The sequence below is a fragment of the Parus major genome, chromosome 20, assembly GCF_001522545.3.
Source record: "Parus major isolate Abel chromosome 20, Parus_major1.1, whole genome shotgun sequence".
NCBI lineage: Eukaryota > Metazoa > Chordata > Aves > Passeriformes > Paridae > Parus > Parus major.
Genome location: NC_031788.1, coordinates 6,726,352 through 6,741,258, shown reverse-complemented (window position 1 = coordinate 6,741,258; position 14,907 = coordinate 6,726,352). Strand labels below are relative to the sequence as shown.

General features: G+C 55.0%; 2 protein-coding genes across 3 annotated transcripts in view; both read left to right on the top strand.

Annotated features, from left to right (window-relative positions):
* PCIF1 (PDX1 C-terminal inhibiting factor 1) overlaps nt 1–11,213 on the top strand; it is an 11,572-nt gene extending 359 nt beyond the window's left edge. The window contains exons 2-17 of one of the 2 annotated variants that reach the window (XM_015647354.1): nt 18–126; nt 2,844–2,982; nt 3,155–3,279; nt 3,692–3,829; nt 3,996–4,126; nt 4,327–4,481; nt 4,720–4,867; nt 5,060–5,143; nt 5,880–5,979; nt 6,175–6,337; nt 7,548–7,720; nt 8,142–8,228; nt 8,754–8,938; nt 9,034–9,127; nt 9,331–9,506; nt 10,148–11,213. In XM_015647354.1, coding sequence (XP_015502840.1) covers nt 2,859–2,982; nt 3,155–3,279; nt 3,692–3,829; nt 3,996–4,126; nt 4,327–4,481; nt 4,720–4,867; nt 5,060–5,143; nt 5,880–5,979; nt 6,175–6,337; nt 7,548–7,720; nt 8,142–8,228; nt 8,754–8,938; nt 9,034–9,127; nt 9,331–9,506; nt 10,148–10,394 — 2,130 coding nt within the window. In that variant the 5' untranslated portion in view covers nt 18–126; nt 2,844–2,858 and the 3' untranslated portion in view covers nt 10,395–11,213. The remainder of the gene's footprint in view (nt 1–17; nt 127–2,843; nt 2,983–3,154; nt 3,280–3,691; nt 3,830–3,995; nt 4,127–4,326; nt 4,482–4,719; nt 4,868–5,059; nt 5,144–5,879; nt 5,980–6,174; nt 6,338–7,547; nt 7,721–8,141; nt 8,229–8,753; nt 8,939–9,033; nt 9,128–9,330; nt 9,507–10,147) is intronic. The other variant, XM_015647355.3, reaches the window with a different exon arrangement.
* A 1,586-nt stretch (nt 11,214–12,799) lies between these two features.
* On the top strand, nt 12,800–14,717 carry LOC107213232 (E3 ubiquitin-protein ligase RNF182-like). Its single transcript, XM_015647369.2, has 2 exons — nt 12,800–12,923; nt 13,388–14,717. The coding sequence occupies exon 2, from the start codon at nt 13,419–13,421 to the stop codon at nt 14,142–14,144; it is 726 nt and encodes a 241-aa protein (XP_015502855.1). The 5' UTR covers nt 12,800–12,923; nt 13,388–13,418; the 3' UTR covers nt 14,145–14,717.
* The last annotated feature ends 190 nt before the right edge of the window (nt 14,718–14,907 follow it).

Here is a 14,907-nt window from a genome sequence, read left to right as displayed (position 1 = left end):
TGCGGAGGTGCGAGCAGCCGCCCCCGCGGGCCAGGCGCGGGACGCCCCGCTATGAGGATGCGGCCCCGGCGCGCCAGCGGCGAGCACGGAGCGACGGCCACGCGTCCTGCCAGGCAGCCCGCCACCGTAAGTACCCGCCCGGCCGGCCGCCGCCCCGCTTAGGCCGCGCCCCCGGACCGCTCCCGGCCAGACTGCAGAGTTGTCGCCGTCGCCGCCTCCTCTCCGCACTCGTTGGGCGCTCGTGGCCGCCCGCCGGCCCCGGCCCGCCGCGCCGAGGAGCTCCGTGCCGTCTTCGCCGCCGGCAGGGCAGCCCCAGGAGGTTCCCGTCCGCTTCCCCGCGCAGACACGGTGCCCCGGTCCCCAGTGCCCGTGCTGCCCCGGGAGCGCTGCGCTGCTCAGCTCCGGGCCTGCCGGCGGGCGCTCGGGAAAGGAATGGGTACCGATGGGGAGGCGGTGACCTGGCTCTCAGCCTTCTGGAGCAGCCGTGGTTCTGGGATGGGGGAGAGCCGCGGAGTTGTCCCGGGGGGCTGTCGCTGATCTCCTTTGTCTGCATTTGCTGTTGCCTTGTACAAAATTCTACCTCGGTGAAATGGAAACAAATACCGGTCCTGTTTGCTGTACTTCTTTACTTTGTGTCTCCTTACCCCTCACTGTGGTCTCTGGTTGTGCTGCTGCTCTAGGTTGTAAGCTCTCTGGGCAGGGACAGCGTTGTACCGTGTTTGTGAAGCACTGTATGCATTGCCATGGTGTATAAAAACATACCGTAATCACCATAAAATGCTTCCTCTGGATCCCTGTCACTGTCTAAGTCCCAGTGTAGTTACATAAAAGTAGAGTGGCTTCTGCCAGGATTCCTGTTAGTTTGGCTGTTTCCTTTTCCCAGACCTTAAGGGTACTTGGATTTAGTACTTGTTAACACTGATCAAGTGATAAAGCTTCTTGGCTACTTCTGCCATTCCAGTTTATCCATAAATGGGAGAAGGCAGAGCCAGTGACCCTATTTGACAGCTCTTTTGAGCAATGGGTGGTGAAAAACACTGTCAGGTCACTGGAGCTGGCATGTGCCATCCAAGCTGGCCAGGGCTGTGTGCCCAGCGCTGTCTGTGAATCCTGACATTCATCACTTTGGAAGCTCTGGTCCCCCCAGTACACACCAGTTCACTGCAGCCTGTGCTCTGTGTAACGTGCAGGACACAGCAGCAGCTGCATGTGCAAGGGTAGCTTTAGTTTGAGGAGGAGGGACTAAACATCCTTCACAGGTTCCCCACGCTCCTGCCTTGCAGGCCCACGGTCTCTGGGGTGCCTGTACCCATGGGCTGACACAAGCCTGAGCTGCTGCCACTGGCCCAGCTCACCTTGGCACTTTGTGAAGTGACTAAGGACATGGTGGGGTTGGAGTTCAGGAAGGAGTGTGAGATTGCACAACGCTTACTGCTGAGGCTGTTAAAGGTCCCCAGTTGTGTCCTACACACTTCAGCAGGCACAGTGTGTTACCTGCTTGCTCTGGAGCAGAGACCCAAACTCCACAGTGTCCCACACCTTCCCATGTGTACCCTGCCTGGAAGGATGGAAACATCTTCCAAGGGACTGAAGGTGTTGAGCTCCTCAATGCTGATCTCAGCGAATGCTGTGGGCAGCTGAGTTACTGCCCACTCACTCTTGACTGCTGTTTGCTCCTGCCATTCTGTTCTGCTGAAATAGCCAGTGGCCTTTATGGACAGGAAGGGCAGCAAAGGCTTCAAATCCCAGTGACTTAGTAAAAAAAAAAAATAAATCCAGAGGTTTTTATTGGAGAGCTCCTGTACATGTCTCTTGCTGCCAGGTCCTGTGCTGCTCAGGTGAGGAGCACACTGTGCACAGTATTGTGCTGCTGCTGCTGCCCTGACTGCTGGTGTGTGCTGTCGGGTGTCTCTAAAGCCTGAATAGAGTTAAGTGTCTGAAGTAGCTGGGAATTATGTAAAATGCCTTGTTTCCCCCCAGTTCATTGCCAATGTGTTTCGGGCTGCCAGAGAAGAGCAATCTGCAGCGCTGTTTCAGAAACTTCCCCAGGGGAAGAGCGGTGACTAAGAGAGGAAAAGCCTGGCTGTTTCTCTCCAGCTGGCAACATTAAATTATGATTAAGAGGAGCTTTATTGTTCCAACAGACCTTCTTTTGCATAACTCTTGTTATGCAGATGAAGAGCAGCAAGGGCCAAAACAGCTGGCAGAGGCCCTGCTTGTGGGCCTGGGACTAGGGCTAGGACGTGTTGGCCTGGGACATGCAGAGGGTAATAATTTAGGAGCTCCTGTCTCCTAGCCTGTGATTTTCTGCACCACAGAAGTTGTTAGCGAACCTCCAGGGCTACTTTTTATATAGCAGATTTTTTTCTTTTTTAATTAAAGCCTTTTGTTAAAATAATGTGCAGTTATTAAAAGTATAGTTATAATATATTAGTTATAAAAGTAATGTGTGTGTGTGAGTTGATATAAACTGTCTCTGAGGATAACAAATCAGACCTGGCCGGTGGTATTGGTGTGGCACAAGGTGGCACATAATCACAGAGGAGCAGATGTTATTTTTTACAATCTGATGCTTCAGCCTTTGAAGAGATGTAGCTGAAAAGGGAATATTTTGAATGCTGGCCTGAAGATCACCCTGGCTAACCTCATTTAACGCTGAGCATTCCTCATAGATAGTTGTGTCCAGGATAACAGGTGTTTTTCAGGGCTGAGGTGCTGTTTGTGTGTACTAGTTGAGTCCCTGTTTTATTATCAGAATTAACTTGTATTGCTACACCTGAGTGTGCCAAGCAGATCTGGGACCTTTCCTGCTGTAACACTAGATATTACTCTGTTTTTTCTAGTGTGGTTGCTGAGAAATGGCCAATGAGAATCACAGAAGCCCTGCGGAAGAAGCATCTCTCATGAGTCACTCACCTGGCACCTCCAACCAGAACCAGCCCAGCTCCCCCAAACCCATGCGCCTGGTACAGGACCTGCCAGGTACCAACTCTGCCTTCAGGAGTTCTGCAGGGCCCTGGGAGTGGGGAGGGGGCTGAAGCACAGGGAGACTGGGAATGATGTGTGTTTCAGAGTGTGCTGTGACAGTGCTGTGCACTGCAAGGCAGGTCTGTTGTGCAGGATGCTCCTCTCCTGACTCTCACTGTCCTCTCAGATGAGCTGGTGCAGGCTGGCTGGGAGAAGTGCTGGAGCAAGCGGGAGAACCGCCCGTACTACTTCAACCGCTTCACAAACCAGTCTCTGTGGGAAATGCCTGTGCTGGGACAGCACGATGTCATAGTAAGTGCTCACTCATCTCAGGGGGCTGTGCCATGACTGGGGTGTTCATGGTCTGTGGACCTTAGATTACAGGTGTGGGAGGGTCTTCTGCACCTTCAGAACTCCTTGCTTGGTCCATTGTCTGGCATGATTCTGGGGATGTGTTCCTCTGTCAGGTGCCTGTCAGGTGATGCTGGTCCAGGAGTCATGCAATGCTCAAAGAACAGTCAGCGTGGGGGATTTGTGATGAGTTTTTCTCATTAAAGTATTTTAAAAAAGCATATAGACATCTAGAAGAGAATCTTAGCTTTGTGCAAGTGTGACTAGTGGTGTCCTTATTTCCATCCACGTGGGAGATGGGAGCAGTGCAATGGGATGCTGCAGTGGCAGTGGGTGAGCTTGACGTGTGCTGTTGGTGTTTGGACTCTCATAGTCAGACCCTCTGGGACTGAACGCGGCTCCAATGCCACTGGAAGGTGGGGTGGCAGATGCATCTGTGGAGAGCAAGCAGAGGAAGAGGAGGTTCTCAGAGGAGGTTCCAGCAAGTGGCAACAGTGTGAAGAAGCCCAAGGTGAGCGTGGTACTCTGAAACAAACGTGTGCAGCCTGAAACCAAAGGGGCTGGAGCGCTCACAGGGGTCTCCCGTGTAATGTTCTGGTGTGGGACTGTTTGGTTCACTGGGCTGCTTCTCCTTTACCTGTCTCTCTGGTGCAGTAATTGATCTCTCACACACACAGGCGGATGTCCCAGGGAACCCAGCTACTCAGCCAGTCCCCAGCTCTCCCAGTATTCCAGGAACCTCTGTTTTGAAGGCATGGTGTGTTTCACCTGAAGACAAACAGCAGGCAGCTCTTCTACGACCAACTGAGTGAGTTGTCTCTATTTGTCTTCTGTTCCTTTTTCAGTAAAGCATTTGAGACACACAGGAAACCTGAGGGATAAATCATTGCCAGGTGTCTTGATAGTTTGGTTTCCTGGCTGGTGAAACAACCCAAGCATCTTTAAAAGTAGTATTTGATAATTAGCCTATGATTTGGTTATCCTGATGACATTTTTCTTCTGCCACAGAGTATACTGGGATCTGGATATTCAGACAAATGCTGTGATTAAGCAGAGGGCACCATCAGAAGTGCTTTCTCCACACCCCGAGGTGGAGCTGCTCCGGTCCCAGCTCATTCTCAAGCTGCGGCAGCATTACCGTGAGCTCTGCCAGCAGCGAGAAGGTGAATTTCTGTTGGGTACCTTTGATTTCCCTCTCAGTTCTGCAGTGCTGTGGTGATCTGCCTTTTGTTTTATGCTTGTCTAGTCTCCCTGTGTTCTCTTTTTGTGATGTTTAGACTCTGGGACATTGTTGGCTAATTGATTAGGCAGAACTTTGTGTGATGATCCTTATTATATACTGGGCATTTCTGTATTGTATTGATTATTGATTATATTATTGATTCTTCTGTGTGTCTCCAGGGATTGACCCCCCAAGGGAGTCATTTAATCGCTGGATGTTGGAGAGGAAAGTGGTTGATAAAGGGACAGATCCTCTTTTACCGAGTGACTGCGAGCCAGTAGTGTCTCCTTCCATGTTCAGAGAGATCATGAATGACATTCCCATCAGGTACTCTTCACAGACAGAGCGCTTTGTTGGGATGGTTCTGGGTCAGTCTGATCTGATGATTCACCTGCCACAGTTCTGCTGCAGTGCCTTTGGCTAATGAAGTGGTTGGATGCTGGTGAAGGAAAGCTGGGGAACTAAACCTGGCTTCCATGCCTTTGTGAGACTCATGCACATGAATTTAACTTACCTCAGGTTATCCAGAATTAAGTTCCGGGAGGAAGCCAAGAGGCTGCTCTTCAAGTATGCTGAGGCTGCAAAACGACTGATTGAATCCAGGTGGGAGCTCTTCTCGCAGTGCTGTCACGTTCAGAAAAGACAAAAGGACTGTAGGGGCTTCTCATCCTGCCTTATCCAGCACTGGTCATAATGTTATTGAGGAAAAGCAAGGTTAGGAACATACAGAAGGAAAACAGTAGTGTTGGAGCCATTTTTTGATAGTGATGTTACTGTAAAATGTCATACTGGGAGCTGGATATGTGTGGAGACAATGAAGTACTGGGTGTGGAATGTCTTCTGTTATCACTGAGATAAAATCAAGAGTGCTTGGGCACTCACTGCTGTTGCAGAGCAACAAGCTTAGAGTGGCATTTTTACACAAGGTAGTGTTTTTCTGACCAGTTCTGCCACAGGAAACAGAACTGAGGAGGATAGCGGGGGAGAACCTTGTGGAGGAAAGGAAAAGCTTATAATCAGGGTAGTTTTCTCAGAGTCATAAGCCCCTAGCAGTACTTGAAAATTAGAGGCAATATCATAATGGACCACTGCCATACAAATAAAGGCTTTGTGGGCCTCTCCTGTTGCAGAGAGGACAGCAGCCAAGTTTTGGAGAGAGCATGGCAGTCTGCAATCATGCAAACGCCTGGAAGGTGTTTCCAAACAGCTGGAGGGAAGGTGACGGGGTGGGCCTTGAGGAAGTGTCAGTGTCCACATTCCCCACTGATAGAAAACTTTGGAGGGGGGTGGAATATCTTGCTGTGCAGCCATGAGCTAAATTTTGCCTCTGTCTTTGCAGGAGTGCTTCCCCAGACAGCAGGAAGGTGGTGAAGTGGAATGTGGAGGACACCTTCAGCTGGCTGCGACGGGACCATTCTGCCTCCAAGGAGGACTACATGGTCAGTGTAGCACTGATGTGTGGCTGGGCACAGGGAGCTGGGGAGGGGGCATGTGGGGACAGATGCAGGTCCTTCTGAAGATGGCTGCCATTGCCTCCCCTCACTGTGTGCCATGGGAGAGCAGCCTGGACACTGAAAAGCCCTGGAAGGGCCAGTGGTGGCCGTGTGAGAGACTCTGGTTCTCTCTTTCCACAGGACCGCCTGGAGCACTTACGCAAACAGTGTGGGCCCCATGTGTCTGCTGCAGCCAAGGACTCTGTTGAAGGCATCTGCAGTAAAATTTACTACATATCCCTGGAATACGTCAAGCGCATCCGGGAGAAACATCTTGCCATACTCAAAGAGAACAATATCTCTGGTACGCAGCCAGCTTTGAAGAGCTGTAGAGCTACAGCACTGCAGTTAAAGGCCCCGTGGTCTGGCCTGCCCCTGTTCAGAGAGTGTTTGTTACCTGTTGGGAGGGCAGCTCTGTCTCCAAAAATCAGCAAGTCTGGGTTTCAAAGTAAGAAACAGCCAGTCCAGCATAGGCCTCAGCTTTCAGTCACAATGTCTGTGCAGTAACAGACTCTCTTCCATCAGCTGCTGTGACCAGCTGTTATATCAGATACTATAAATATGTGATTTGCCAGGATGAAGTAGCTTGTTATGAGCAGGTCACACTGTGCAGGGCATTCATTCATTTCACTGGACCATGCTTTTTTGCTCTGCTGCTTCATGAATTCCTGGGGACAGCTTACACTCCCTTGGTAATGCTGGGTGTTCTCCCTTTATTCTCATTTGCCACATTTCTTGTGTTCTTAGCACCTTTCTGCACCCCTCTTCCTTCCAGCTTGTCACTGTGCACCCTTTCTTGGCAGAGTTTGTGTTCCTTGATATTTTCTCTTTTCTTTGTTCCATTCACATCTGTACATCTGCCTCTAGTCAGCTTTTCCTTCCTCCATGGGGTCTGTTCCTTTCAGTACCACTGTAGTCCTTTTCCCTTTTGGGTCCTGGCACTCTTCAGCCTCCCTTCAGGTCCCAATGTCTGCCTTTTGCCATTCTTTTTGATGCTTGTCTTCCAGCCTCACTGTGTAAGTCAGAGTTTCCTTCCAGCTGTTCTGTGAGCTCTCCCTGAAGCTGAGGCAATGGATAACCACAAGGTGCAGGGAGATTGCTTTGCCTCCTGCCTTTGGCAGCCTGGGAATTTTTATTGTGCTTTGGATGAGTTTGGGGCAAACTGAAATAAGAAACAGTAGCAACAAAAAGAGTGTTTTGTGTGCTTGTAACACGCCTCAGGATGCTGGGGTGTCTGTGTGCTTTCTGCAGTTCTGCGGGGTTAGATGGGGAGAAGTGCTTTCAAGTGGGTCCTCTCTCTGCTCTGGCAGTGGAAGATGGAATTAATTTTGGGAATTAGCTTTGAACCTAGGTAGCTGCCTATGAAATCTGTGAGGGACCACCATGGTGGTTTTCTGGGAGGACCACCCTACTCTTCAGCCCTATTTGGTTTGCTGTGTCTTCTGAGGTGGACTAAGATTGGTCCTGAATACCCTTGGCTTCTCACAGGCTGCCTTTCTGTTCATTCTGCATAGCTGAGGTAGAGGCTCCTGAGGTCCAGGACAGGCTGGTGTACTGCTACCCTGTGAGACTGGCCATCCCCTCCCCACCGCTCCCCAGCGTGGAGATGCACATGGAGAACAACGTGGCGTGTGTGCGGTACAAGGGGGAGATGGTCAAAGTGAGCCGCAACTACTTCAGCAAGCTGGTAAGGGCTGGGTGCTGACTGCTGCCCCTCAGGGCAGGGCTGGGCAGAGGCTGGCCAACTCTACCTGCAGGGCTGTCAGATACTGCCATGGCCATGAGGACAGCTGCTCTCACCTTAGCTGGGGTCAGGCTCTGCTGGGAGTATTTCCCAGGTGTTGGGTGTGTGCTCTGAAGAAGTATTGTGCTGCCAGAACATTGTACTCAAACCGAGGCAGCCCTTGCTGAGAGACACGTGCTGCTGTGGTAGTTCATTCATTTCATGTTAGTGACAAGCTGGTGGCTCACGCAGTGACAGCAGATGTGCTGACAACTCCCTGCAGGGCCCACCTGCTCCTCAGCCTCCCTCTCCCTGTCACAATGTGCGTGTATCACTGTAACTTGGCTGTTCCTGGTGTCTTCAGTGGCTGGGCTTTCTCTTCCAGTGGCTTCTCTATCGGTACAGCTGCATCGACGACTCGGGCTTTGAAAAGTTCCTGCCCAGGGTTTGGTGCCTTCTCCGTCGATATCAGGTACGGTCTCACCACAGCTGTACATCAGAAAGCCTTGGCAGCACTGGGAACTTTGCTCTGGGAAGGGGTCACAGCTTTGGGAACCTGGAGCAACACAAGGTTTAAACTGGGTCCACAGTCTGCTCATACTGTGCTGAGGTAGGACTGTGGACTGGGGAGCAGTTGTGGTCTTGACACGAGACCTTGGTGTGGGTAAAGATTTTTGTGAAGGAAAACTTCAGTAGCTCTTGATTCTGAGGAGCAGGTGAAGGGTGACTTGGGTACAAGAGAAAACTACTGGTTATGTGGGGTCAGAGTTGGATAAAGTCACTAAAGATTTTTAAAAGAGCATTATTAAAAGAGCAAGATTATTAAAAGAGTATTGTTGGGTACATGCAGGGACCTACACGAATTTGAGAAAGGACGAGGGGGCCCTGCATACCTAGAGGAGTGGGTGCATGGACATGTGGCCCTGGGTCCGTGGTCAGAAGGGAGCAGCAGGAACAGCGAGTGCAGGCACGGCTCACCAGGGTTTGCTCTCCTCAGATGATGTTCGGTGTGGGGCTGTATGAAGGGACTGGTCTGCAAGGGGCACTTCCCGTGCACATCTTTGAAGCCCTCCACAAGCTCTTTGGAGTGAGTTTTGAATGCTTTGCCTCGCCCCTGAATTGCTATTTTAAACAGTACTGTTCTGCCTTCTTGGACACAGACGGGTATTTTGGATCCAGGGGGTGAGTATTACGTTCCCTTGCTCTGTGTGGGTGTGGGTGTGTGCCTGTGAGATGACTCAAGATGACCTGATGGAGATCTCTGCCTCTTTCTCCAGCCCGTGCCTGGATTTCTTCCCTATAAGTGGCTCTTTTGAGGCAAATCCTCCATTCTGTGAGGAGCTGATGGATGCCATGGTCTCTCACTTTGAGGTATGTCTGCTCACTAGCGGGGTTGTTTGTGATGGAGCTGTGCTGTCCATCCTCTGCTCCCCACCACTCCTGCGCCCTGAGGGCAAGGACAGAGCACAGTGACAGCTGGGCACTGCTCTTGAAGCAGAAGCATTTCCTTTCTACTGGACTCATTAAACACGTCATTGCTCAGTCAGGGCTGAAATTGTTCCTTCTTGCACTAGAAACTGCTGGAGAGCTCCAGTGAGCCGCTCTCCTTCATTGTCTTCATCCCTGAGTGGCGGGACCCCCCCACGCCAGCCTTGACGCGCATGGAGCAGAGCAAGTTCAAGCGACACCAGCTCATCCTGCCGGCCTTCGATCACGAGTACCGCAGCGGGTCCCAGCACGTCTGCAAAAAGTAGGCTTTGTTCTCAGATCCTTCTGGGAACACAGCTCTGAAGCTGTGTGACAGAAATATCCTCTCCCAAGCTGAAATCAGTGGGAAGCAGGGAGCAGGCAAGGACAAGCGCAGCACATCATCACTCTGGGTGTTTAGGATGGGCAGACAGCATGGTGAATTCAGCTTCTGTTTAATGACTGCTAACTTTAGCTTGTGAGAGGTGTATGCCTTGGGCACGAGTCCAGCTGGAACAGGTCACACCTGTGGCACTGATCCATGCCTCTGCCAGCCCTCAGGCCTGGTAGCTGCCTGTGCGGCAGCAGCTGGATGTCCCTGGGGGAGCAGAGGCAAGGTGCAGTGGGGGCTTGGTCCCCAGTGGGGCAGGCTGGCTTCCACTCTGCTGTTAGGGCAACAAGTTTGAGCAACAACTTGTTTAAAGCAACAGGTGCCTGAACACTGAAGTTCTTATCTGCTTAGGACTGATGCCTCGCTGTGCTGAGTCCCCTCTGCAGGGACAGCAAGGTTCCAGCACATGCATGTTCTGGTAGGGAGCAGTGGGGCTCTGCAGCATGAGTGCTTCTTCCCTCTGGAAGCTCAGGAGCCGAGGGCTTTGGGTGGGGGCCAGGGGAGGTGCTGATGCCCGTGCTCTTCCCTTGCAGGGAGGAGATGTACTACAAGGCTGTGCACAACACAGCCGTCCTCTTCCTGCAGAACAGCGCCGGCTTTGCCAAGTGGGAGCCCACGCCAGAGCGGCTGCAGGAGCTCGTTGCAGCCTACAAGCATTCGGGCCGGACCCTCAGCTCCTCATCTTCCTCCTCGTCGTCCTCATCCTCCTCCTCCACAGCGGACAAAGAGCGGGAGCTGGGCCGAGAGCAGAGCAGCAGCCGAGAGACTAATCCTAACTAAGGCGGAGGTGCGAGGCAGCAGGGGAGGTGCCGGCGGCCCCGGGTGAGGCTGGCCGGGGCAGCAGAGACTGCTGGCTGCACAGCACCGGCCCAGGACTCCTGTGCAGCAGCTCCACAGCACCCGCTCTCCTCTGCGAACTGCACGCCAGCCCCCAGGAGCGGGGAGCGCCCGGCAGCCAGTGGGAGAGGAGGCTCAGCCGCAGTCCTCACCAGGGGCGAGGGAGCCCAGTGTGGTGCGGCAGGAGGAGCTGGCAGCTCCGCGACGCCGGAGCGCCGAGGGAAGGGACAGCCAGAGCTGGAACGCGCGCGTGGGCAGAAGAGAAGGACAGCGGAACAGATGGAAGGATGGATGGCAAGCGCGAGTGCTGGGCGCTGAGCGCCGCGGCCGGAGGGGCCCCGGCAGGAGAGGGACGGGCAGAGCCCGGGGGCTCCTGCGGCCGGACTGGCCCCAGCATGGCTCCGTGTCCATAGTGTAAATAGTTCTGTCTGTGGCGCCCACGCTCCTCGTGGGGCTGCTCCCATCACATCTGTGTTTCTTTCTCATGTGTGAGTCCCGTGTTCGCTGACATTGTGTCCTGGAGAGGGGAGGAGCGGAGGAGAAGAATTTCTTTGGTGTGTAAAGATGTCTTTGCAGCTGTTTTGTAGTCATTGTGGTTTTTATGCGGAGCCTGCGGGCTTTATTTAACCTCCTTGGGTTTTGTTTTGTAAGGATTAATTTAACACCGCTAACCATTTTATTACTTTTATCAAGAAGAGCAAAGTCTATTTTTGATTTCTGTTTCCTAGTTCTTAGGAACATTAAAACCAGCATACAGCTCTGCTTGTGTCCATGACTTGCCTTCTTTGGTGCCTGGGGTGTGTGCTTGCCCCTGTCTGGTCTCTGCCTGGGTGGAAGGTAGAAAAATGTTGGAGTTTGGTTTTTCAGAATTATCTGGCATCTGCCCTGTTCCAGGCAGCCCTGCCCTCCTGCTGAGTTTTGTTTCCTAATGACCAGTGTGAACACCTGAAGCAGCCTGACCACCACACTGCTCCAGTAAGGTTTTGGTGCTCGCCCATTGGTGAGGTGCAGGGAAGTGCACTGCCTTTGGGCTTTTTGGGGCAGGGAGCACAGCCAGCCTCTCCTGTGGGGTGCCACAGCACTGCTGGTGCTGGACCAGTGTCAGTGCCACAGTAGTGACAGTGCCACCCTGAGGTGGGCAGGAATTGCCCAGCCCCAGATGCTCACAGCTCTCAGAGGCTTTACAGCTCTGCAGGCATGCTTTTGATGGTGGCAAGGAGATCAAGGAGTCAGTTGTGAAAGTGGTGGTTTGTGAAGCCTTTTTTTCCCCTTTAATCATTGTTTTTAAGCCAAGACCACCTACTCCTGAGGCACAGGTGAGCAGAGATGTGCTGATGCTGGGAGTGTCCCTAACCCACCCCTCGGTCAGTCAGTGCACACTGAGCCCTTGCCCTGCTCCCTCAGGTGAGGGACAGTTACCTGGTTAAGTATCCAGCGGCTGTGGTCTCGCAGGGGATGTGTGAGTGACATCAGTGGCCAGAAGCCTGGTGCCATGGGCTGCTTCCAGTCTCCTTTATGCCTTCTCCTTTCTGCCTAACAAAGCAAGAGATGGTCAGCAAGGCATATCAGGTTGACACTGGGGGCATTTCAAGGGCAGATAACCAGGACTAGGTCAAGCTGTGTGAGGGGCTGTGGTGTGAGGAGCAGCTGTGGGAGAGTTGGGAGCAGTGGGTGGTGTGGGCAGGACTGGGGGGACTGAGGCACACCAGGAGCTGGAGCCCTCACATCAAAGCTCTGTCAGGCTGTACTAAACCTGGACGATTTGAACTAAAAGACCCTCACTACCTGTGTCCCTGTGGTGGGCAGTGCTGCCACTCTCTTGTCTGGAGGGAACAAGGGGGTCCCTGAGTGTTTTTGCCCCCCAGGGGCTGCTGAAAATGCCCTGTAAGGACAGCAAGTGGGGGTGGGTTTGACTGGGCTTGGGAGACACACCCGACAGTGTGGGATGTGCAGGGAGCTTGGCTGTGCCCAGCCTGAACCTGCCAAGGACCGTGTCCCCCGACTGCCCCCGACTCGACTCCCCGGGGCTGCTGAACCCCACTCGCCACCACCGCAGGCCCCACGCCGGGAAGGAGCATCCTCAGGGCTGACCGTGAGCGGGGAACCCTGGAGTACCGGGAGCCGCACGGATCCCGCACCAACACCCGCACCGCCCACTGCATCGACCCCTGCGCCTACCCCCCAGCAGCCGGCGGGGCCCGGTTCTGCGAGAGGAGCTCCGCAGAGCTCCAGCACGGCCCGTCCGAGCTCCCCCTCCGTTCCGCGCTCCCCGTTACCGGGCCAACGCCGCGGCGCTGCCGGCGGCCCCTGCGCCGCGCTCGCCCCCGCAGCGCGGCGGGCAGCGCCCCGCGCCTCCCCCCATGGGGCTGCCGGGCCCTCGCCCACCGCCGCGGAGCCCACCGGTGCCACCGAGCCCACCGGCGGCGGGAACCGACCCGCCGCTGTGTCCCCTCCGGGAGCCGCGGAGCGCAGGTACGGGAGAGGCTGCGGTGCGGGCCGGGAGCGGGGGCGGGGAGTACGGACCGAGAGCTGCTCGGCTCGGGAGCGGGGAACGGGGTCCGCGCCGCCTGCAGAACCGGTGTTCGGTGCCGTCCCGGCCCCAGGGAACCCGCACGCACCGTGAGGGCCAAAGATGCGTCCGGGAGCTGCCCTTCCGCTGGTGCCGGCCTCTGGGAGCAATTTTTTCCCCAGTAAAGCAGGGGCCGGGATGACGGCGAGTCCCAGCGCCGGTGGCACCAGGCGGGGGTTGGAGTCGGGGCCGGGGAGGGGGCTGTCGCCACCATTCCGTTCTCACTGCCCCGCTCTCCCACCGAGCCGCGGGGTCTGACCGGGACAATGACCATGGGATGCAGCAGAGCCGGGACCCCACGCGTGGGAGGCAGCGGGTCCGGGGCCTGCCCTCAGCCCCGGCTGACAGCTGTGCCCCCTCCCTGCAGCCCAGGCAGTCCCCAGCAGCCCACCAGGAACATGGCCCAGCCAGAGAGCAAAACCGCCACCCTGCCGGTGGCACCCTCGTCCCCCGAGCTGGAGTGCCAGATCTGCTACAGCCGCTTCGACGCCCGTGCCCGCAGGCCCAAGCTGCTCCGCTGTGGCCATCGCCTCTGTGCCCGCTGCCTGCGCAGGATTGTTCCCCCGGGGGACACTTCAACCCCTCAGCTCCGTTGCCCCTTCTGCCGCCAGCACAGCCCAGTGCCGGGCGGGGACGTGCAGCAGCTGCAGGATGACGGTGAGGCACTGGCACTGCTGACAGGCCGTGAACGGGCCAAGAAACGGGGTCCACCCCGATCTCCTGAGGTACTCCTTTGTCCCAGTGTGCTGGAGCCCACATCCAGCCCCGACTGCCTGGTTGTCACCATCCTGGAGGTGCCAGAGGATGTAGCCCCACCAGAGAGCCTGGGCAGGCTGGAGGTGGTGCGGCTGTACCGCCCCACCAGCCTGGGTGCACTGCCCTGCCACGGCCCTGGGCAGAAGTGGCGCTCCTGGGGGTGGCAAGCCATCCCCCGCTTCATTCTGGGCGTCCTCTGCCTCCTCTACTTCAGCTCCCTGCCCTTCGGCATCTACCTCCTGCTCATCGAGCACCACAGCCTGGGCATCATCCTGGTCAGCCTTGTGCCCTCCACCCTCCTTCTCTGCATTGTCTACAGCCTCTGCCAGTGCCTGTGCCTGGAGGTCTTTGGGTTCCCCCACTCCTGACCCTGCACAGCCAACCCCTGTGCCTGAGCCAGGCAGGATTTGGGTTCCTTTGGGGCATTGTCCCTTGAGGTACACGTGTCCTCTGACCCACAGCATGCTCTGCCTGGACCATGGGGAGAAGCTCAGTGCCTGGTGCCTTCCCATGCAGAACAGCACTGTATTTTCCATGTGGGTGCTCACACTGGCTGGAGTGGCTGCAGGAGCTCGTTGCAGCCTACAAGCATTTGGGCCAGACCATCAGCTCCTTGTCCTCCTCCTCCACAGCGAAGAGCAGGAGCCAGGACACTGACACCAACTGAGGAAGAGCGAGTGCTGGGCGCTGAGCGCCGTGCCCGAGGGGCCCCGGCAGGAGAGGGACGGGCAGAGCCCGGGGGCTCCTGCGGCCGGACTGGCCCCAGCATGGCTCTGTGTCCATAGTGTAAATAGTTCTGTCTGTGGCACCCACTCTCCTCGTGGGGCTGCTCCCATCACATCTGTGTTTCTTTCTCATGCGTGTCTCATGTTTGCTGACTCTGTGTCCCAGAGAGGGGAGGAGTGGAGGAGTTTCTTTGTGTAAAGATGTCTTCGCAGCTATTCTCTAGTCATTGTGGGTTTTTTTTTTTTGCAGAACCTTCTCTATTTAACCTCCTTGGGTTTTGTTTTGTAAGGATTAATTTAATACTGCTAACCATTTTATTACCCTTATCAAGAAGAGCAAAGTCTATTTTTGATCTCTGCCTTAGACCTGCCCTGCTCCACAGGGGCTGCTCACTGCAGCACTGGC

What these genes read in the sequence shown, in the direction of transcription:
- LOC107213232 (XM_015647369.2), top strand. Translation starts at nt 13,419, where the DNA reads ATGGCCCAGCCAGAGAGCAAAACCGCCACCCTGCCGGTGGCACCCTCG.